Source organism: Agelaius tricolor, unplaced genomic scaffold, assembly GCF_023055355.1.
Source record: "Agelaius tricolor isolate 1412-34295 unplaced genomic scaffold, bAgeTri1.0.p SCAF_1, whole genome shotgun sequence".
Classification (NCBI taxonomy): domain Eukaryota; kingdom Metazoa; phylum Chordata; class Aves; order Passeriformes; family Icteridae; genus Agelaius; species Agelaius tricolor.
The window spans coordinates 25,882,726-25,906,985 of record NW_027269261.1 but is presented as its reverse complement, the minus strand read 5'-3'; the positions used below and the strand labels follow the sequence as shown (position 1 = coordinate 25,906,985).

The following is a 24,260-nucleotide window of genomic DNA, read 5'->3' as shown; positions in this document are numbered from 1 at the left end:
TTTAACATGGTCCTCTGCCACTGTTCAGCTCCTTTATAGTATGAATCATCCTGGTTTTTCTGTATTCTCTTCATCTGAAGATTTTTTTCATCTTCTGATTATTCTTGCCACTTGCCCTTCAGTTCTATTTTTGTATTTTCTTTTAGGAAGGAACAGCCAGTACTCCAGGGGAGGGCTCCTGCTTTTGCTTACTTAGTGGGCATTGCATTCCCTTTATCAGTCTCTTTCCAATTTCAGTTATCCTTGGGGTTTTTTGTCTGTTCTGGTTTTTAAACAATTGCTGCACATTTGCAAAGACTTTTATGGAGCTCTCCACACCAGGAAACTCCCTCCCTTTTTTTTAATGCCCCTGACTTGTGAATAGCCCTTTGAGCCTGAGGGACTGCACCATGCTGTGGCTGGATTACCAACTGTAGTGAATTCATTTCTTTTTCAAAGCTCATGTGGACTGTACCAAACCTGGGTGCTGTAAGGTACATTTTCTGCAGAAGGAAAGCAATTATTTTTGCAGATTCTCTCTGCTTGGGTATAGTTCATCAGTATTGTTTTGCTTAAAAGTTTCATTCCTAGGTAGGTTTAAAATTACATATTTCAAGCAGTGTCTACAGAGAGTAAAAATTTAGGCTGGAAGTACTGTTTTGAAAACCTAAAGATACATTTGGGACAATTTTATGTATCACAGGCAAGAAGTTCTTCTGAAAGGAAGGAGTTATGTGTTTATATTAAATAGAAACCGAGTGTCCCATGACACAGTTAGAGAAAGACTAAACTCACCAGTTGAAACTGAATGTTTTGAGTCTCCCATTTAAATGTTTTAAAGATATGATTATTAATTGAAGCGTTATACTTTTCTGAGATTAAATATCTTACTCATTATGCATATCTCTGGTTATGAGCCAATTTTTCTCTGTTCTAATCTTGATTTGTAAAGTTGTTTCAATGAATAAAGGGTGAGGGACAAATCCAAATAAAACTGTTTCTTGATGTGTTTATCTAAGAGGCCCCAGGAAGTGCTGTATATGAGTTCCAGGCCACAGGCTAAAACTGATTTTCATCAACAGAAATGGGAATGCAATGTAATGAGCCTGCAACTGGTTAAAATCAGACCACTTCTAATTGATTATGCCTGTCTAAAGAGGCTACAATTACAAAGAGGTTTTCAGAGAACAGCTCTGCCAAGGCCTTTCCTACATTATGATTATTTTCTGTAAGTGATTTGTTGTTTTCAATTAATAAAATCTGTCTCTTAAAGTGCAGGATAGCCCTTAGGGAATTTACTTCACAAATTCAAAAAACATCATCTTTAAAATGTTGGCTAAGGAAGGCAGGGAGTAATGGATACCAAAAGCATCTTGTCCAGCTAAAAATGTACTGCTGGTTAAATGATGATTATTTATCTTAAACAAAACAAAACAACCCAAACCCCATAGTTATTCCTATTTGCTGGACTGGATGGAAGTGTTGCCTGATTTATGTCACTGGGAAAAGACAGTTTTCTTTCCTTGAGGTGAAGGTGATAGGCAAAATCTAGAACTTTTTTCTCAGCTCCTGATATGTCTGAGGGCTTTCAGATATGCTGAGACAGTACATTTAGCCAAGACTATACAAACTTAAAAATATTTTGATTCTGTTATCAATTGTGGTTGGAAGCAAGCCTTAAAAAAAAGAAAAAATAGAAATATAGAAATACTATTTTTACCTTTATTGAGAGTAAAGAAAGTTCTTACCAGCTATAGGATTATTTGATGAGCTAATGTCTATTGTCACTACTAATAGTTATTAGTAGTGTCCAGGGAATTTGTTCTTGCAGACCTCTTTGATGTATTTTCTCCACATTAACTGTTTTTATAGATCAGAAATCACAGATGTCTAGGGCCTTTTCATTCTCCTGGGAAAACAATGCAGTCCTCTTGCAGAGGATATTCTGGCACTTCCTCCCTGCTTCAGATATTACAGAGGAATAAAGTAGCATTTGTAGGCAGATTGGGGTGGGGAAAATGACCTCAAGTCCAGGTGAGAACATGTTCAGCCTTAGCTGTGTATATGGTTATTTGCAAATTCACAAGTTTTGATCAGGAGAAGTCAGAAGCAGAGGTCTGTAGAGCTCCAGATCCATGTGTGCATCTGTGGTTACACACTTTCCTGTACACTCAGAGATGGGCTTTGCAAGAGATGGAATACAGGACTCTGGTGTGATACACTGTTTCACTAAGTAAGATTCCTCTGTTGAATATATGAACTTCTGAGAGGATCTGTCATAGACATTCCTGCCTTCAAATCTTCTGGCAATTGGTGTTTGCAGCAAAACAACAAGATGACAGTATTACTGTGATCTGCAGTGCTGCTCATGCAGGAGCCAGAGTGTTGAATTGCAGAGAAAGCTCAGATCTGCCATGCTCTGTCTCTCTGTAACAGATGAAGAATGCCACAAGACAGAGTGGTCACATTTTCCTTCTTGCTCACATCTTGAAAAAGTTTTCTTGTAGTATTTTGTTGTTTTGTGAGGGGAAAAATGGATGCAACTCTCTGTAATGGACTTGACTAATAGAAGTGCATTTTGGCCAGGGTTGTGTTCCAAAATGCCACTTGTTGATAGAGCTCTGTCAATGTAAGTGAAGTAGGATGTAGAACAGAAGAGGGAAAAGATGAAAGAAAATTTTGCTAAAGATAATCCTGCCAAGTTGTTACTTTATCCTGTATATATGCTGTCAGTCTGATTTGGCCTGTTGTCAAGTATAGTGTCTTCAAAATTCAAGTTTGGTGGGAAAGAGAAAACATTTAAATAGGATGTCAAATAGGTTGAATCTGTGATTTAGGAAAAGATGCCACTTTTAGTCTAACTAAGCATTTTTCCTTTTTCCATTCGAGGTGGAAGAATTTATAAAAGTTCTTGAAATTAACCAAACTCCAGTGTTGTGGTTAACCATGGGAACAGTTCCTTAGTATTTACATGATTAATCCTGTTCATGGAGAGATTGTTTTGATACCAAAATGGAGTAGCCAGTATTCTACTCTTAACTTATTTTCTTTCCTTGAGTTTTGCAAAAACATAATTCCATTTTCTTGCTTTCTTCCAAATAGCTAAACCTTCTGTAGATGTAGGTTAAGATTCTTATATTCTGCTCATGAACTAAAGAAATGGTTACAAAAAATACTGTGCACTACACATAGTGTGTGTATGTTATGAGAAACATGAGGTATTATTTCAACTGTCTGCTGGTTTTGTCCTCAAATACAATGAAATACTTATTTTAAAATAGCATACAGAGAAAATACCATTCTCATGGTTATATTTGTCCTTTTTAATTGGAAGTTATAAAATACATTGATAGAAATTGGATTATCAAACTTATGGATGCTTTGCAGTGCTTTGCAACGCAAGCACAAATTGTGCTTTACATAGGAATCTCTTAAATGTTTGCCTGAACTACATGATTTGTAGGTCTTTTAAATAGCATTTGAAGGTTGTGGCCACGTTGTTTTCTGTATCATAGTTCCTAATCTTTTCTTATTCTGGTAAGAAGCTAGATGGTAACCAAGCTTTTCCTGCAGGCTAACTTAAGAACTCATGCTTTTTGAATGATAAAAATTTGACAGGGATAACTAGGTTGATAATTTTAGCCATACTTGAATTTTCTTTTCCTAGATCCTTAAGAAGTATGGCCAAAGAATTATTTAAATAAAAACACTGGCAGCTTTTTAATGTGTGTTTTGGTTATTTGGTCTAATTAGATTATAGTTAAATTTACTCTTAACGTATTGAAGGCAGTTTTTGTTTATTATATCAGAAATTATATAAAGTTTGCTGGTGTATTGACTGTGGCACTGGGTAAATGTTTTTATTTTGTGTTAAGAAAGGTGAAGATTTAAAACATTTATAGGATGATCTAAATGCCCTGTGCCTACTAACATTAAATTAGACAAGTCCAAAGGAAATATTTTTAGATACTCAGTGTTCTAATTCAATGCAGACAGGAGAATTAATAAGTTGAGGGTGCCATTGTTAGAAGTCCAAGACACAGGGAGTGACTGGAAGTTGCCTGGACAGTAAAATGCCAGAGGCAGAACAAGTCAGAGATGTTGAAGTGATCCAAAGACTGACGAAAAGTTAGCGTGAGACAGAAGAACAAAATGGGCCAAGGCTGAAAAGAATCAATTTTTGGAGAAAGGAGATGGATATGTGCAACACCAACAGCTGTCAGAGAAATGTTGGAGGCAGAACTTGTGACACAGGTGGAGAAGTAAAGTAAAAGTGTTTTTAGCATGATAGCACAGACATCACAGAGGAGGGTTGTGGAGGGTGGGCACAATACTGCTGGAATGCTGTGCTGGAATGCTGTGTTGAGCAGGGAATATGGAAAGGTGTTCCATGAGATGGGTGACACTAGGGGAAAGTGGAATTGGTCATGTTCATTAATGTTAGCAGTTAAAATTCTGTCCCCACGTGAAGACAGAGACTGCTCATCCTTTCAAAATCAAAATCACTTTAGATTCCAGCATGTACCACTGACTGATTTGCACTGTCTCTGTGGGGTTTTATAAATTTATATGAATGCAAAATACTGGAAAAGTCAGTGCTGGGCCAGAGAGAAGCTGCAAGAAAAAATACCTGTAAATAAAAATAGCTGTTTCAGTGTCCAGTTATAATGGATTTTTTTTCCCCTCTTCTTTTTTCCTTTGGAAACTTTCCCTTATGCTGTACAAAATACAGTGGGATTCTTGTGTCCTCAACAATAAATTATCCATGGATTCTGGTAATCAGTCATGTTTGTAGTTTTGAATTGTATTGTGAGTTCTGATGCCTAGTCTCTGATGTTGAAGAAGTTGCAGATGTCTTTAGAAGAAAACATCCTGCTTAAAATATGCCCTTTTTATGATCATCAGCAGTCACCTTAGTATGGCTGTGTAATGAAACAGACTTTTCTGTTCTCTTTGTGGTTTTATTTCCATTTAGCAGTGACTTTGCCTAATCCACTTTTAATAAAAAGGAAAAATACGAAAGAAAATACTTTTCTTTAGTATTTGTCTAGGAAAATCTCTTCTTGGCACTGATTACCTCTCAGCCTACTCCCTATTCATATGATCTGTTCAGATGTCTGTGGATGGTAGTTAGAGAGTGGATTTTAACCTCAGTTCATAAACAATTGTGCTTTCTTGTAGGTCTTGTTGAGTAATGATGAATATCCAGATTTTTGATGCTCAGATCCCCTTCCCATAACTGCAGGCGAAGCAGCATTTTATTGCTGCTCTTGCAATTTTTGTCTGTCCTTGCAGAGGGTCAGTAAGTTTTCTGATACTGGTAGTAACTTGCCCCCTTTTCCCCTGCTTTGTTCTTTTTTTCTGGAGCCTGTGGAAGGAACATGGAAGATGGTTTGGATGCTTGAGGGCCTGCATGCAGGATTTAATCTCAATATTTATCTAGATACAAATACTTAGAGCTATACTAATCACATATACAGAAGGAAGCCCCTCACACAGTACACCTGATGATCAGGAGAGTTGTCCACTTGGCAGTAGCTAAATAATCACTGTGAAATTACCAAATCCTACAGAAATGTATCAACTCTGCAAGGAGGTGAAGCAAGTTTAGATTTAAATAGGGAAGGAATTCAGATTACTTTTCTCACCTTTGAACAGGCTGTAGTGCCTCTGAGATGAAGAATCAGCTGAGCTGTCCATCAGCTGATGGTTTGTTACTCCCTGAGCAGGGACATTTTTCTCTCATTGCTCTTGTATCTGCTTACTCTGGGAACAGACTGAATAGATCCTGCCTGCCACTGCAGGGAGGAGCAGAAGAGGGACAGGCATTGGGAGCTGCTAAATTTTGAGGAGGTTTATAACCAGAGATTCATCCAGTCTGCTAACTCCATTCTGCTCCTCTTCCTTTCCTCTTTATTTTCAGATGGTGAAAGACTATTTTATTTCATACACATGACAGAACATCAGTTGATCACAAATAGGATTAAAAATCCAGCCCCTCAAACCAAGATGCCGTGACATAAATGATGTGTGCGTGTATCAGCGTGGGGGACTGAGGATGTTTGTGTCGGGTGTTGAAGAGAACCAAGTGGTTGTGTAAGATGTCTCCTGTACTAGAAGCAGGCTGAAATTCTTCCTGTCCCACAAATGAAGCAATCCTTAAGGGGGAAAAAAATAAAATTAAATCCACTTAATTCTTGAAGGCTCTTTTGCATCTGTCAGCATCCTGGAGAGACTGCTGTTTGCCAGGACCCTTCTTTGGTCAGCCAAAATTTGCTCTCCCTTCTCACAGCAGCTGGTCATTCAAACTGTACAGTGATGTTTGTTTGTAAATAAAAGTATGTTGTTACTGTATCTTAACAACAGAGGCTGACATTTACTTTGGGAACCAGTGTGGTTTTCTGGTTTAGTTGGATATTTTGATGTAAGCCAAAGGAAAGAGTTTACTTAAAGCTAAGCAGATGAGAAAACATTTACATGAAAGCCTGGAAAGACTTCTTAGTGATGAAGTTGAAAGCAGGAATATTTCCACTGCATTGTAATAAGACAGGGGCATTCTTTCCTTTTGTACATATTTGTGTGAAAAAAGAGTGTTGGAGAGCATGTGGAGCAGAAGATGAATGCAGGATTTGCTTTCTCGTGTGTTGAGGCTAAGCAAATATTCAGACAGTCTTATTTTGCTGATGGCCTTGCCTTCAAGACATCCGGTTTTAAAGAGACTTTCTGTAAAATAGATGAGCCACAGTGTCCAGTCTTTCACAATTGCATGGGAAAAAAAGAAGTGATCCAAAGCAGAAGTATTTGATATGTACAGAAAAAGAGTCTCTGCAAGCTAGTAGTTCTGCGAGCTAGTAGTAGCTCTGCTGTTTTTTCAATATACAAGTAGTTTTCCCCTTCAAAGATGAAGACATCAAGATAATTTGTGCTGGCCTTGCAAAATACAAGTGGAAGTTTGCTGAGTTGGAAGGTCAGTGCATGGCCAGCTGGAGTCCATGGGAGGGTCACCACTTTCTCTGATATTGAGTTGCAGGGTCTGGCAAAGTTGGCCACATTGGCACCAACAAAATGGAAGACACCTTCCCCCCTTCCCCTAATTTTTTTTTCTCTCTTTCTTGCTCCCTCTCTATCTCTTTCTGTGTGCACTTAATACTACTCTCCCTTTCCCTGCTCTGGAGCTTTGACCCTTCCATCCTGCCAGCTTTCCCATTGCTGCTTGCATGTAGCTTGCCTCAATGTAAAGCAGTGTGGACAGGAGATGAAAGCCTTTCTCTTGCAGTATCCTTACAAATAAACTCTTGGTTTGAAGAGCTGAGCAGTGGGTGTGTGTGTTGCTGAAAGGCAGCTGAGGAGGGGAGCGGGCAGGAACCGGAGAGGGTGCAGTGCTCTGAAACTGAAGCTGTTTCTCTTCTTCAACTGAGGTGCTTGACCTTGAACCTTTTCCTTTCAGCTGCCTGGGATTATTTCTGTTGTTAAACTGCTGTCTGTGGACTCAGGCTGTGTAATAAGTGAGACGAAGGCCTAATCCCTCTCCAAGGCAACCAGACAGTTCAGAAATTAAGGAATTCTGGCAGTTGGGTACGTGTCGTGTGACATGGGCATTAATGCTAGGTTGTGCTGTAATGCCAGTGTGTAAAAGCAGCGTGTTTGGAGGGGGTTTAGAAATGTAGCAAATAACAGATACAAGTTTGCATTGCTATGAGATGGAAATCAGCTGTGTCATGTAGAGGATAATGCTGTGAGATGGCTTTGCCCTGATACTGGGGTTCCTCTCATTGCATCAAGTCCCTTCAGAAAAGAAACTGGAGTGAAAATGTGAATGGCAGAGCTAGCGGCAGGGCAATATGTCTGAAATTTTTTTTACAAATACTACATTTCTTTGAAGTGTGTCCAGAATTACTCAGAAATGGTTCTGTCTTATGTGCTAGACAGTGTACAACCATGTCAACTTTCTGTGTAAATGTCAAACAAATTAAGATGGCTTTAGAAGAATCTGAATATGAAAGGGCAGGATATTTAACTGTAAATAGAAGGTTTAGGAAAAGGTCTTCATGGACAACAAAATGAATCTATATTTGTGCTGTGGCTTCATGTCAAATTCAGGAATTTAGTAGGACTATTTGGACAGGCTTTTAGCAGTGCTCAGTGTTTAATTATAAATAGCAAAGTTACATGGCAATGAATTGTCTTCTTACAGATACTGGAGAAATGTAAGTTTGTTTCATCTTTGTATTTGCCTTTAGTGCATTTTTGCCTAAACTTCCTACATCCCCTAGCACTGTTCTCTGTTCTTTTGTGATTTTCCCCTACTTCATTTGAATTTTGTGGGTTATAACATACTCACTTTCTTGCAGTAGAAGCTATACAGACCGAACTGGGCAAAATGATTTCAATATTATAAAATGGTTTATTCTTGCTGAAGATGGAGAAGGTTGAACTCAAGGCACATTAGTATTTCAGTCTATGTGGGTGTGAAATAGGACCATTGATGACTTTTTTTCTTTATTTTGTGCCTACATTGCCAGCTCTGCTAAAGCCTGAAACCCTCTGGTATCACAGATGGCAGTGGCCTCTGTTCGCTCCAGGAGGTGGCCAAGCACTAAAGAAGGTTCTCAGGCTGTGCTGGGCCATGTGGACAAGGTTGCACCAGTGTAAATGGCTGAAGTGTCACAGTTCCTGGGCTGATACATAAGGGGGGTTACAGTGCAGGTCCTTTGTTTTCTTACCTAGGTTAACTGTTCAAAGTGAATAAGAATGGGAAAAGTATCCTGGGTTTTTTAGTAAGTAAATTTTTTAGACTGATACACACAGGACAGGTCTGTTTATCTTGAAGGGTCATCTTTTTAATAGCAGTTTTATCTGACTAAAACTATGAAGGCATGAGTTTCAATGTTTCCAGAATGGCCTCTGTCATAATTTCTCCTGATTTCAGTTGCAGCTGAGTAGTCTGACAGCACTTTATTCAGTCCGGTCTCTGATTTTAGAGCTAACTATTCACATTTTTTTCCACAGATATTTAATAGTTTATTTGTGTTAATCACTTTCTGCAATGGCAGAAACAGGGGGCTTGTACAATTTGCAGTATTGTATTACTAGCTTGGTTGAAAGAAATACCAAACAGATGTAATTGGTAAAGATTGCAGGCAATCTGCAAGGTGCTGTAGCATTTTTAAGTTGTTTGAAACTTCTAGCTCATGTGTTGATCAGAGTTCTCAGAAAACTTTGTGTCCTTGTTTCTTTTGATTTAAATATGAATGTATGTGATATCTAGCAAAGCTTTTTTTATTATTTGGAATCAGTTTAAAATGAAGGACAACTCTGATTTTCATTTCATGCCTGATTTTACCTTATGATACCTCTTGCGTACCTGATATTTGTCAGCTTCACAGTCTGGAGCAGATGGTAACATCATCTCTTTGTTCACTTTACTAAGTGTTACTCTCATTGCAGGAATGCAATTCCTCGACTTCTGGGAAGAGATGAAGAGAGTCATTTCAGATTCTGAATTGGTGTCTGGTATTCCCTACTCATCTGCAGTGCCAGGACTGATACAATATCTCCAGAGCATCACCAAACTTGTAATATCAGTGCTGTCAGTGACTGCAGGTCCTGACATGCAGAACTGTGGTTCAGCAGCTGCAGAGGAAATGGCCAAGCCCTCGCTGTCAGTGGCTCATCTCCTGCACTGTGAGTTCCATGAAGTGCGGCTGCTGGCATTGGAAGCAACACTGCTGGGCCTGAGACAAAGAAATTCCAAGCAGATTGCAGAAGGAAGAGGAGGTGTATTATGTTTACCCACTGATTTGGAAGACACTCTTCTCACAATGGCTCTGAAGGAAACAAATCCCCAGTGTTTTTGCAAGGTAAGAGGGTGCTTTTTTATTGACATTTTGTATGTTTTCAGTGAAAAATTATGTTTTTAATTTTTAGGTCATGATTGTAATTTTCAAAAATATATTTCAATCATGCATTATGCTTTTTAAATAGTAGTTGAGTAGTTGGGGTTTTTTTACACTGAACAGGAGCTGTGCATTAATTTTGTAACAGATGTTCTTGTGTAAAAGCAAGAACTTCCTCTTTCCTTTCTTAGAACTGTCCAGAGAGATTCCTTTTGTTCTTGGGTGGAGCTTAAGCCAGTGTTTTATTGATCTCAAATGTGCACATTCCTGTTGAGAATGTCTGTAAATTCTTTGTTTGTGAATTGTGTCTGCAGGTGCTGGAAATTCTTTATAATATGGATCTCAGAAATGTTCTTCCAAAGACTGAATGCTCTATAAAAATGAATCCAAATCAGCTGTTAACCTGGAGTTTAAACCTTGCAGATATCTCCAGCAGGTATGGTCTGTCATGCATGTTGAAATACTTACATTTTAAAAACTTTCAATGTTGAACATTAATATATTGGTTTGGGACTGCACTTTCATTTAAAAATCTGTGTTTCAGAAAAGAGAGTGTGGCATATTTGAACAAAGTGGGTTCATGAGAGTTTTTCAGATAAATAAGACCTTTATCTGAATTATTCAAAAGGCCCACAAGTAATACTAGCACCCTGTAAATGTCCAGTTGTACAGTTCCTGAAACAAGAAGTTACTTTGGCTGTCCAGTGATAGCCAGTGAGCATAGTTCTTCCTGAATGGTAACTGGGAAACACCCACTTTACTGTAGAATTAACAATTAGTATTAATGATGCAGCCCTGCACTCATTTGCTGTGAATCTGCCATCCCTCCTATCCTGGTTTATGGGCAGATGGTTTGTAGAAAAAACAGCAGATCTCATTTAACTTGTTGGATTGGCAGAAATGGTTAATCCTAATCCTTAGGGTTTGCACTCCTTGCACAGACTGTAAAGTCAGCAGAAAGCACTGGAAATCTGGAGCCAGATTGTAGGTCCTACTGAATTAGAGCTGTGCCCATGCATTCATAATGGAATGCACAAGGCTTACAGTGTCCAGACTAAGGGTATGACATCCTGCTCCTGATGGTTTTTTAAGCCATGCAAACATTGCAGTCCAGTGTTACAAACATTGAATATAGAGAGTGTAGAACTGCATTTTATAACTGTGCATATTTGCTGCTGATTTGCCCTGAATTGTTCAAGTTCAAATGATGATGCTGGGAGTGGTCATTTCTGGCATGAAGTAAGGTACTGGAGGTAAAATAGCACTGACTGGTGCTGTTAGAGGGAAGGGGCTGGAACAGCAGGGCTTGCTGCTCAGGTGTTGCCATTCCCCACGGTGGGAATAGGCTTCAGCAGCCACGGTGCCCTGAGCCGTATCCTTAGATCCTGCTTAGCAGCTGTAGAAGGGATATTCCCGCAGCTAAATACCAGCTCCAAGAGATGCATTTGTTCACAATTTAAAATAGTGTCTGGTTTATTTGACTCAGGTTCCATTTTCAAATGTATTCTTCTATGAGAAGTATGTAAATAGGAAGTAAACATGAGAGAAGTGAAAGTAAGGGCATGTTTCATTGGCATGTCAGCTGAGAAGTTAGCTGACATCTAGATCTCTAATGTAAAAGCTTCAAGTGCTCAGCTTGAAAAATATCCATTGGTGATCATCAGAAATAATTAAGAGCTGGCTGGTTTTCTTCTAGAGATGAAATGATGACAGCTGGCTTTTTGAAATGTCCTTTGCCTTTTTTTCTCAGCCCTGAAGGTCAAACCATAGCTCTCAAATTTGCCTCCAGATTGATTATCCACCTTTTGCAGAACCATCAGCAGGTAAGGGAAATGGAGCTGGTTAACGGTTTTGTAATCCTGGAGTTTTTTTGTAACGTGGCTTCTTTTAGATAAAGACCCCAAGCTTGTGTTTTCTTGTGTTCATTCATCATTTTTGACATTCATCATTATGTCTTCCTCTCTGAATACACTGCCATGTTCTGAAATGACACAGCCATGAATATCATCTCAGTACATCCCTCTCAAAGTAATTTCAAGTTAAATACATACATAAATATTTTTGATGGAGTAATTTCAGCTTCTCAGCTCATCCAAAACGGTCACTATAATGTAGAAAGGGAAATGCCTGTGGTGTTTAATGCTTGTTCTGAGTCCAGCCCATTTACTGAGCTGCAGCTTTGTTGTGGTTTCTTGATTTTTGGAGAGCCCACAGGAGAGTACGTCGGATGGGAAGGCACGGAGCTGAAGCAGTGGTTGGGTGCAGTTCCCAGCCAGCTCAGATTTCTTTTGATTTTAAATTGTCAGTCTGTGTGATGTCACATATGTATGTGTAGAGCAGTGCAGAAGCAGCTTTAGTGCTAGACATTTTTTAAAATATTTTCAAATCCACTTAGTGGATATTTTAAAACAAACAAAACTCTCATGATCTATTTTAAAAGGAAGATTATTTTCCTTACAAAGCTTTTATTTTTCATAGAATGAGCAGTAGAATGGTTTCTTATTATATGCTAATAACCATATCTCATTATAAAAAATATAATATCACATTTGCACACAATTGAGGAACATGAATTGTGATACTAAATCTTTTTAGTTAAAGGAAAGGCATAGTGTGAGTACTTCCAGTTAACATAACAAAGCAGAATTAATGAAAAATGCTGTAAAAATCTTATATAGAAATGCTGCAACAGCTTTCTCTAATGAGCATATCAGTCATGGGAGGTCTAAGATATACCTACAGAGAAAGCTTTTGGCTTTGGGAAAGGCCAGGTACATCAGATTTCCATCTAAATTCTTTCTTTGGGCTTGCATTTAGTATTTACATCTGTGGAAGGGATTTTCTCTTCCATGAGGTAAAAGTTAAGTTCTGTCTTTCTACATAGTCTGTCCATGTGTCTGCTTGAAATTTGAATAATTGTAACATCTTAGGAGATTTTTATTTTTTGTTTTCACCTGTTATAGAATCTGTAGGACATGCTCTGTCTGTGTCCTTTTGTGCAGTGCAGGTACATGGCCCTGTGCCAGGCAGAATGAGGCAGAGTATGATGAGGTTTCCTTTATTCCTCAGTAAATGAAGTGGGTTGAGAGCTGGCTGAATGCACATCCCAGAGGGTCATAAGCAGTGTCACAGGGTCTAGGTGGAGCTCTGTCACTTGTGGTGTCCCAAGGGTCAATACTGGCCCCAGTATTGTTTAACTTCTTCATCAATGACTTGGGTGAAGGGGCAGGTGCCTCCTCAGCAAATTCACTGACAGCACAAAGCTGGGAGCAGTGGGTGATACCCCAGAGGGCTCTGCAGCCCTTCAGAAGGACCTTGACAGGCTGGAGGGATGGGCAGAGAGGAACACCCTGAAATTCAGCCAAGGACCAGCATATTTGTCCTTGGCATGAAGATATAGAAGGGCTGAGGACACAAAAATACTCTTTGACTTGGGTGGTCATTGGTGACTCTGCTGTGAAGGGACAGAGTCAAAGACTTTCCTGTGAATACTGCTCTAATTAAAAGAAAATTTCCCAACTTTTAAATGTTCGTGTGGGTTTCACCACTTTGGAAAAACTGGGCATTTACTAATGAGCAGTCTCCCTTAGGCAGGCCATGGTTCAATGTGATGGTAAGAGGTGCAGCATACTTCTCACATGTTCTGTGCCTTCAGATTTCAGAAGAAGTCTTGGAAAAATGGGTTCATCTGATAATGTATTTTTGTGAAGATGAGCAAGAGACAGAGATGCTGTTAGCAGCTGCTGAAGTTCTTAAAAGTATAACATCATTCCTTCTGAGCAGTGAGAAGCTCATTCTTGGTAAGTAGCCTGAAAGTAATTTTCTGGATTTTTTTTTTTTCTGAAATCCATGAATACATGATTTCAAATGTATGTGTATGCACAGTCAAAACATAATTACATCAAGCAGGGTTTTTTGAAAATTTTAATAGGATTTAATTACTAAAGGTATAGATTTATTTAGATTCTGGTAGAAAAAGCACATGTGCCCAGCCTCTGGCAATAACTCAGCAGAAGGGGCACATGAGATGTTGTTATGTCTCCAGGTCACTATACACTGGTGTACAGAATTACTGGCTTACAATTGTTCTGTGACTTGAATCTTTCTGTAGTACTCTGTTGGTGGGCTGGACATAGTTTAGTTTAACACTGGGAGTGTAGCAAAGCTGTGCTGGCTGGATGTTGGAATGAAGGTCTTCGGTCTAGAAATGAGAGACACGTTCTACTATGAGAATAATTAATAATTGGATCACATTATATCTCCCAGGTATAAGGATTTTTGTTTGAAGTTAACATTAGGCTGTCTCTTTAGAAAACAAAGAAAGAAGGAGAACAAAAAAAACCTACATGGCCTTATTCAACAGTACATATAGTGACTGGGAGGGAAAGCTAAGTGAAACTCTGTTTTGTTCTGGAGAATAGATGGGGCTTTTCTTTTAGCTTTTTTTCCCCCCATGCCTTCTGTGAATAGAAAATGGGAGATTTTGTGACTAAAGGGACAGGAGATATGCAAGAATAGGTAGTACTAGATCATAAAGAAATTCTTTTGCATTCTGAACAGAACAGACAGTTTTAGATACTTTTAACTCCATGATACTTCATTCCAGTGTAGTTATGTAAATGTTTTCAGTTTAAGTAGCTTCAGTCCATCCATGTGGCCTGGATACAAATATCTCTTATACAAAAAGAACAGAGAGTTCTTTTTGAGAGAGAGAATTAAGAGTATTTCTTAATCTGTAGATAGTGGTTTTGGGAAAAATTAGCTATTATTCTGAGATGTGCCTTTTAAGAGGTATTGGTAACATTCAGCAGAGCTAAATCTATATGAGGTAGACATTGCACTATTAAGTGTTTATAGTGTCAGCTCTGGAAATCTTAACCTTCACCATCTAGATAAAGCTCTTCACAATACAGACATCATTATCATTTTATGTCAAATGAAGACAGTGGAAGTATTGGAGTGAAAACCTCCCAAATGCTGTGCTAGTCATCTGTTGTTATTTGGATGTGGTCCATAGATGATGGACAACAGTTTCCTCTTTGATCTTGTCAAAACAGTTGCTGATTTCCATGCTTTCCAGTCAGGCAGATGTGAAGGTCTGAAATAAAACAGAGCAGCAGTTTGTATCCTGTGTGTAAAATCCTAACAAAACAAATGAAAACAGGCAAGTAAACAAAAATAAATGCTCCCCAAACAGCCCAGAGAATAGAGCCCCAAGTCCTCAGTGGGCAAACCATCTGAATTAGCTCTTAAAATTGATCCAGGGGAAGAAAGATGCAGAGCTCACCCTTCATAGTACCTAGAATTGTGAATCTGGGGATCTTCACAACTGTGAAACTGTCAGTATTGCAGTGGGGAGTTGGCAAATCAAGGGCATGGGCTGGTGATTAGTTGGAGTGGTATAAACCCAGGATAGTTCCCTTCAAGGGTTTGTGTGCATGTAAACAGCTCTGACTTCTGTGCCTTCTTCTGCATCAGCTTGCTTGACCACATATACTAAAGAGTAGGAGTTAAAGGACACTGTTGTTGTATGAAATGGAGTTGTAGTCAGTCCCAAGAGCTTCCATTACTGTGTTCCTAAGAGAAAGAGGGTTAATGGCAGTCTGTATGTTCTGGGTGACCCCATCATCTCTTCATCAAGCTGCTTGAGGGTTCAGAAAAGGTCTTTATGCAAATTCCCTTTTAGACTTCCACTGCTTCTGGAGATACAATAGAAATTTGTTTAGGTGGGAAATCTGAGTGTTGAATCTCTAGGGGAATAATTATTCTGCCCTAGCTGTACCAGTATAATATTATTGAATGTGTCATGCTAGGAAAAAAAAGCAACTTCTTTCTGAAGTAATTTTACTTCATGCCATTGCCACATAGGGAAGTTACAGGTAATACAGGAATGCTTCTTCTGCCTGTGTAGTAAAGCCTGGAGCAATTTACTTTGGCCAAGCAGTGAAATACAGCTATGTATTTATCTGGCTAGCCTTGTTATACAAATCTCTGACAAACCTGCTGAAAACATGGTAGAAGAAAACCAGCAGTGAAACATAACTCTTGTGTTATCTGTGGTCACCAGAAAGTAATATCTCACAGCTGGCTGCATCTTAAAGTGAGCTTCCAGTGGATTCCTTTAGTCAGGGTGTTCAACAAGACCTGAAAAGTCAGCTGAAGAGTACCCTAGCAAACTTAGGAGTACAGATGTGTGACTTGAGCTAGTCATGCATGGTGTTGCAGCAAGCAGCAATAAATGGCATGAGGGTCTGCAAGGGAGGCATGGCTTGTGAGTGTGGGTTGCCACTGGGGTGGTGTGTGCTGTCTGCCTGCTTGGGCAGTACCAGATCAGCACCTCCCTCTCTGGTTAGTCTTAGCTGTGTACGTGTGATCACCCCAGGGATTGAACTGGTTTCCAACAGAGAGTGGGTGTAGGGCTGGCAGGGCCTTCTGGTGAGTGCTGGGGACACTGGATGTGGGAGAAGGAGGTGAGGGTAGATCCCTGAAGGTGTGGTCAGTAGCTGTTTCCAGCAGGGAATGGCACTTCTGTCCAGCACCACTGGCAGTATATGAAGAAAGCTTGATTTGGCAGCCTCTGATCCAGGCAGATTGCAGCAGCAAATCCATGAGCAGTGTGTGAATCAGTGATCAGTCTCCAGCCACAGAATTTTTGAAGTTGCCAAACAGGAATTCTGCACTCCTAGAAATTGTAGAAAATGGAGAGCACTCAGGACTAAAGTTGAACCCAGAGAGAGAGAGGCCCATTCTCTTATCTGCTGCCCACTGTTTAAACCAAGCTGAGTCTGCCACCTAGATAAGGTTCACAGATGCTGAAAATACTTTGGTTCTACTGCCAGTCTGTCTCTCAGTGATTTGCCAATGCCTTTCATGTGTTGTGTTTAGGTGTGGAAACAGAACTTTCTAACTTCTTTGAATGCGTATAAGAAATAGAGCTCTAATTTTTCTCCACAAATAAATATAGGACTGTCTGATACCCTTGGTCTGTGGAAATGTGTGATTCTACTGCTGCAGAATGAAGACTTGGTAGTAAGGGATGCTGCTGCTGAAGTGATACAAGTGGCACAGTTGGAAAAAAAGAGCAATGAAGGAGGTACGTTAACATTACTTCTAAATATTATTGAATGTTTTGGAGGCAAAAGTGTTTCTCTTCTCATCACAAATTTCTTGCTAACTGTAAGGTGCTTCATCCATCTCCTAGAATTATGTACCATAAAAGATAACACCAAATTTGATGCCCACTGTGCTTTATTATTTTATCATGACTGTTCTTAGTTTAATTTGCATATGATTACATGGAGATGTAAAAAAGACAACAGCAGGACTCAGCTTTATGGTTGTGCTGTGATGAGTCAATATTCACATAATTTCAGTTTGAAAGTTCTTTAATACCAGCTCTGGTCTAATAATACAGTGCAAGACACTCCTTGAATCTCAGGTTGTTACAAGAGCCTAATCACAGATAGGAATCTGGGAAGCAGTATTCAACTCATTGATTCATTATTAGACCTTGAAATCCATTTAGATCCAGATCAACAAAGACAATTCACAGCATACCCACAATGTGCTTTTAAGGATGTGGGCCTTTTGTCTGCTTGCCCTAATTTACTCAACCCTGTTAATTTTAAAATAGCCACAAAACTTGAGTAGGCTTAACTAATTAACGTGCTTCACTTTGAGAGTCTTTGCTGACACATTCTTCCGTGTGTTGGGAATAAATTAGAGTTTACTACCAAGCTCATCACTCTCTGGTGGTCCCTGGTCTGTGCTACTCAGTAGCAGCCTGTACCAGCTTGTCTGCAGTCAGTTCAAATTAGTCAGCCCTCTCTATGTGAACTTCTGCTAGGTTGGAGATAAAGCAGCTCTGTGGTTTAAAAAAAAATAAGAAAAGGCAGTAAAATGATGTTTGCCACTGTTGTAGATAGAAGTAGCCAGGAATCTGCTCCTGTGGCAGGTGTGGTTTCCAGCTGGGACTGTTCAGGCACAGAGCTATGGGGCAGAAGAAGGTAAAAGGAGGAATATGGCATGGGCAGCTTTCATCTTCCCGGTAAATCCCACAGCTCTGACAGTTTCTCTAGTCCCAGCTACAGCTCTCTTGAATATCAAGGGGCTCTGTGTGCATGTGCCTCAGGTCCCCAGTGCTGGGCTTTGGGGACATCCTCAAATGTCTCAAGATGGTCCTTTCTTTGGGAATAATATGGTGCTGGATTGTCTCTCTGAGTCCTGTATCTCCTCCCTTCTTCCCTGTTGTATCCTGGTGCCAAGGGATATTTTCCTGTAACTGGGTGAGAGCTCTGTCCTCTGTCTCCTAATTAATGCTAAGGTCACCTCAGTGCTTGCTCTTATAGCTTACCACTTTGTAAAGCTGAAGTGACCATAATTGAGGGGATAACATAATAATTGTTTTTTATTTACTATGTTCCTAATTAGGATAGGGACCCCACTCCCCAAACTTCTGTTAACCCCTTAGTTACACTTAGCTGTGCCTTCCTGTTTTTTCATTTAAACTTCTTGCAATGAAATCAATGTCTGTCTTCTGTGACTAGACGAGAATGCCGCATTTGAAAAGAGATAATTCAGTTTCCTTTCATGTCAATTCTTCATCATTGGTATTCCTTCTTGTGGTCTTTTTTCGCCACTAACCTCTTTTCACTTTTTGTGATTTGCTTCCTAGCTTTTGGGGGAGCAATTTTGCCCTTGTGGTTTTTATTTATAACCAGAATAAAATAAGCTCATCTTTGTATGTTGTTTGTTTACTTTCATTTACCCCCTTTCTTTTCATGTTCATGTGAGAGTATGCAATATGTTTGTGTCTGTGGTTTAGACTTTTCATGGAACACTAGGCCTCTCTGTCGTGGGAATTTTTAAATTACATTCAAATATCTGCTTATTTTTTTCAAGTTTTCATACCATGAAAGTCTGATTTTTCATCACAGCACTGACTTTAGGATAACTGAATCCACAGACTGAAATTGATAGAAGCTGTGAAACAGCTCTCTTTAAAATTTTTACTTTATAACAAATTACTGGATATGGTAAATTAACTGACTTTTCATTTCCATTATACAATGATAAATTAGCATTGTGGCCCAGTAGTTTTGTCATGAGATCAGAAAGATGACTTGAGATCAGAAATAGGAATGGATGTTTAGAAACCTGTTTTTATACATTCTGTAATTGTTTCACTTTTATGTCATTACCATTACCACTAGCTAACTGGAGAGAGTAAAAGAGACAATTATAATTTCAGCTTCATTTGTGCATCAAAAGTGTTGTGTCCTAGTAGCCATTATATTTCCAGAAATGCTGCACTGGAGGAATGGGTTATGGTGTGTTTCATCTTTTACTGCTGTTAATTTGCCATACAGAGAGGAGGAATGCTGCTAACAAAATACAAGCTCTGGACTTGCCAGAAATTTTGGTGCTAGCATCTTCATATCCGCTCCTCACAAAATTCTCTTTTCTCACTGTGTACACAGCATGTAAGGGAGGAGTAGCCTATAGCTGCCTGCAGAAGATCTGCATTTATTGTCAGCTTAGGGAATCAATGTCATAAGTGCTTCATTTATATTGAGATCCAGAAGAATTGGTGATTATAGCCTGGCAACTGCCCCTGCCCTTCCTGTGTAATACCAGCTGGCATCTTGTTTTCATGTGGAAGAGTGGGAAGGGTTATGTACTTGTGTGTCACAGTCAGACCAAAGCTGAATTAGCATCCTGTTCAGCAGACTAAGGTGAAGTTGAATTGTTGTTAACAGTAGCAAAGTCTATTTGCATAGACTGATCATAGAGTTTTTGTAGCATGGTTCTCCTTTACATGTGTGTTGTTGAATAACAGCAGAAACCTGTAATAGGATGATAGTGTCAAATAATAGGTGTTTTCATGTCATTTAGAGATGGTGAAACTGGAGGCAAATGATCCTGTCTATTATAGTGTGCTTTCACTTCCAGTAACAGCTCCTATCTCATGTAATTCTTTGAAATGCTACATGAGCTCTCCTGGAGGAGAATATGAACTTGGTTTCTTGTTTTTCCCTCATGGTTTTGTTGAGGGCAAAACCCCCAGTCTCCTCAGGTAACTAATCCATGCAGCTTTGGATCACTGAAATTAGGAAAGCCCTAAGCAGTGGAGTCAGAAATGTGTGGGAACACATGTGATACAAGAACCCTGTGGAAATTGTAGCCCCAGGAGAAAAGTTCAAAAGACCAAAGGCTGATACACTGCAGGACCCCTATCCTCACCCTACCCTGCTATTTACCTCCAAGCGAAACCCTGCAAGTGCTACTGTTATCTTAGAGAAGGCAAGAGCCTCTACTGTAACCAGTAAAGTTCACTTCTAAAATGTATTTTATTCATACAGAGAAGCTTGTTTTATGTTTTTAGTATGTGCAAAAGCTCATATTCGGTAGGGGAAGTTACTGAGGTTGGATGATGGCAGTCATTTCTGAGCAGAGCAGGTCAAACAGAATTCTGTCTCACCAAAAAGGAGGAAAGCTTCTGTTTTCCTTGCTAAAAATACCAACTTAGCAGGTAGTTAAGGTTTTCCTAATAAGTGGAACAATATAATCCCCATCTGTAGCTCAGGGTATTGTGTGTACACTTTGTTGTTGTTTCCTCATGCATTGAGGTGTAAACCTCTGGCGGATTGTTTTATTCCTTTTAGTATGAGGGAGGGTACAGGAAGTATTGTATTCAGTGTAAAGGTAGAATAGTTGCTTTGAAATCTAATTAAATTAGTGACCCATGGCTGTGTAAAGTCTAGACCTATTCACAGCAGCATTTTTTTATACAAGAGAGTTACTCCTTACAAGAAAGATGATTTAAGGTGGGGAAACAAGAGTGCTTTTTCCTTACTGATCACTTTGCTAAATATCCTGAAAAATGCAAGTATCTGTGTTAGAACAAAAACTGTATTTTTTGGTGTCATTTTCCTCCGTGACTTTTTTTTTTAATCTAGAGAAGAATTATATGAAGTAAAGTTATGAGCTTAACAGTATTAGAGAAGTTTGAATAAACTATTTTTCTACCATTATAGCCAAGCCAATCAAATTCTATAAAATTCTGTATTAAAAAAACACCTTTAGTCAGCTTAACCTTTATGCTGGTAAATTACCAAATTAACCTTAAATGAGTTTAAGGGCATTTTTAGTGTCATCAGCATTAGCACCAATTTAGTTGATTTTTAAAATTTAGCTGAATTAAGCTTAGAAGAGCAATTAGATTTGCAAACTTGAGGAAATCTTTTGAAAGTGCCTGAATGATTTAGCAGCCTAAATACGCTTCTGGAATATAGTTGAGGACTTCAGGGACTTTTTGCTACTTTTGTTGTGAAATAGCAGTTTTGTACAGAGATGAGCAAGTTAGCTCCTGGGCTCAGCTGTGTGGCTGCTGCAGAGCTTGTGCAGCCCAGGCCCACGCCGAGCACCACCTTCACTGGGTGCAGTGGGAGCATCTTTGAAAATCAGTCTAATGTTATTGTTACATCTCTATGTTTTTGAGTAATTCTCAACATGATGTAGTCAGTTTTAATCCACTGGCTAAAATTTCAGATATATTAACTCCGTTGCTTTGGTTCCATTTCACATGCTTAAGAAATAGCAATAGCTAATACTCCTGTGCCAGGAGTTTCTGAGCAAAAGACAAAGTTCTCTTTTCTTCTCTTGATGGTTGCTCCCTTCTTGATAGTCTAGTTTTTATCTTTGGTGAAAATGATCAGTGAGTGACAAGTGTCCTCCTTTTTTGATTCACCAGCAAGGAAAAATGAATTTATTAGCTAGCTGGTTTAAAGAAGCTGACTCCACCTTCTGAACTGACTTTTCACCATCCTATTGGGAAGGGGATGGCACTACAGAGCAGATTAAGATTCCTGTGGAAGTCTTCACTGCTGGGTGTTGACTGTGTTAATGGCCCACACTACTTCAGGTTTATCTTATTGTTTCAGGCATGTAGGAGCATTTCAAAAACTTTTATTTTGTTTATTTGCCAGCGAGTATAAATGTGTGTAAAAGGAGAAGTTAAAATGTGCTGCTTGAGTTGGAGGTAGGGGAAGAAAAAATATCATTGAATTAGATTGAAGCACTGAAAAATTTTCAAGGTGTCTCTGAATTCTCTTTTAGACTTAGAAAGACTTTAGACCTAACCATCTGACTGGGTAGAACCTTTCTCTGTGAACCATGCTGTCACTTCAGCATGGAGAACAGCAAAGCTGCTTGTTGCTTGCACCTCAGTTTTCTTTCCCCACACATCATTAGTGTAAAAGTCCAGGCAAATTCACACCAAAGGGCTTCATGAGCCTAGAGTAGGCGTGGCTGTCATGATTGTGAGTGGAAGAAGGTTTATGTGGGGGGTTTTTTTTTGGCACAGTGATGGTGTAAATAAGCCTTAGCAGGGGTAGGGGAAGTTAAGGGATGATCAGACTTGCTATATTAACATTTGAAAGAAACAAGGGGAGAAGAAATCCTGCTCAGATTTGTGTTTCTTGTTCCTGTCCTCTAAAAATCTTCCTTGTTGAACCTCAAGCTGTGCAAAAGGTTTCATACATGTGTGCCCTTAGAAGATCTAGTAAATCACTTGAGGAAGAGATAAGAGATAAGCAGTCTGTGTGATGTTAATGCAGCACAATGGTCTGGCAGTCATCATCAACACCACAGGTGATATCAGCAAATCATGGGTGACTGGCATGATCCCAAAACTTATACCCCAAATGTCCTTTACAACTAGTCTATGAAGCATTTCAGGACAAGTGGCTCAGATTTCATCTACTGCTAGTTGCTCCAGTTGAAACAGCTATGAGTAAGTGCTGGGAAAACCTAAAATGCTGAATGGACCTTGGTAGTGTCTAAATGCTAAAAATACCATTAACATTGGTGGTGTTTAGCTGCACAATTAAAGCATCCTACATATTGCATGGGAAACAGTGAAAAAAGATATTTTACTTTATTCATTGCCTCATTTGCTTATTGGCATTAGAAACTGTGTTCAAACTATTCATTAAAGTAAGTGCCAACTTTGTCCATAGCAGAAAAGGCTTTTGTTGCTCATGTTTATTATTGGGTAAATGCATTAAATAGATTTCTTAAAGCTTTAGTTCATGAGCATGTCAAGTTAACCCCTCTCCCCAGACCTGTTTACTTGCCAAGTGCTAAGTCCATGCTGTGGGATTGGAGATGAGAAAATAACTGGGGGTTAGAAGCTGTGCCCCACTGCTGTGTGCAGTATACATGGTTTGAGTCACTGTGTCTCTCTCAATGAAATATAAAGAAGAGATGCCAGCAAACTGTTCAGAACTGTCCTTTTCATGTGATGGGTGTGTTCATGCTCTTGCCAGACTAGGGAATGGATTACCCACCTTTTGCTCTACTTCCGTGCTGTAGGTGTAGCCTGCCAGTGAGGCAGGTGGGAGGGCTGTGGTGAATAAAACAAATGTCAGGTTACTCTGATCCTGAACAAAGATTAGTGTGGAGGGTTCTTCTTTTCTCATGCACTAGGTGACTTGCCCTGATGTTCAGGTTAGGCTAATGGGCCTCTGAGGCCCCAGACAGCTCCTTTAGTTGTGGCTCTTAAAACCAGTTCTGGCAGCTGCCTGGCTTTGAGGAATAAGTGGTAATTGCCCAAACATAAACTAGGGAATTGCATGCATGCAGACTGGTTTAAGGATGCATTAACTGGTAAGATCATAGGTGATGAAATTTCCTTTGCTTGATTAAAGTCAAACTTGTGCATTTTCTTCTCTATTCTGACATTTGATTTTCCTCTGTTTAGAGGTGTGATGGAGGGGTTACAAAAAGCATGAAGTCAGAAGTACCTGGCTGTAGAAAGAGCTTGCTGATACTGCTGCCTGGAGCTCTTCCACTAGCCAGCCTGAGAGTGGAGTGGTTGGTAGTGCTGTGGGTGGGTGGCTACAGCTGCACACAGAAGACTGAGCACTTTCATTCTAGACACGTGACTTGCTGTGATACAGCTGCTGTGGTGTGGAAAGTTAACAGCTTCCCTCAAATGGATGAATTTCAGGTCCTTGCTAATGCCATGGGCAGGTAAAAACAGTGTTTTGGAAAGACCATTTAAAATGCACTTATTACCTTTCATGATTTTCAAGCTGCCTTGAGAATTGCTTATAATTTTGGAACTTGTTGGTGAGAAAAATCTCCCAGACAGATCTTGTGATATGCCACGGGTTCTTGGGCACAGTCCAGAAGTTCTCACAGTGTTGTCTGGGTTACTAATGGAAAACTGCTAATCATATTAGCCAAAATATGTTTATGTTCCCTGTACTGGGGACAATTGGAAAGATGGTTAATGAAATTTTTTTCTGGAATCAGCTCAAGGATTTCTTCCGCTTTGTGAATATTCTTGATAACTGCATTCTGGTAACTAGATGTCCAGCT

General features: G+C 39.4%; 1 protein-coding gene across 3 annotated transcripts in view; it reads left to right on the top strand.

Annotated features, from left to right (window-relative positions):
- THADA (THADA armadillo repeat containing) overlaps positions 1 to 24,260 on the top strand; it is a 153,162-nt gene that overhangs the window by 108,739 nt on the left and 20,163 nt on the right. For all 3 annotated transcript variants that reach the window (XM_071427312.1, XM_071427333.1, XM_071427323.1), the window contains exons 32-36: positions 9,427 to 9,839; positions 10,190 to 10,311; positions 11,626 to 11,698; positions 13,531 to 13,675; positions 16,840 to 16,968. In XM_071427312.1, the coding sequence (XP_071283413.1) occupies positions 9,427 to 9,839; positions 10,190 to 10,311; positions 11,626 to 11,698; positions 13,531 to 13,675; positions 16,840 to 16,968 (882 nt within the window). The remainder of the gene's footprint in view (positions 1 to 9,426; positions 9,840 to 10,189; positions 10,312 to 11,625; positions 11,699 to 13,530; positions 13,676 to 16,839; positions 16,969 to 24,260) is intronic.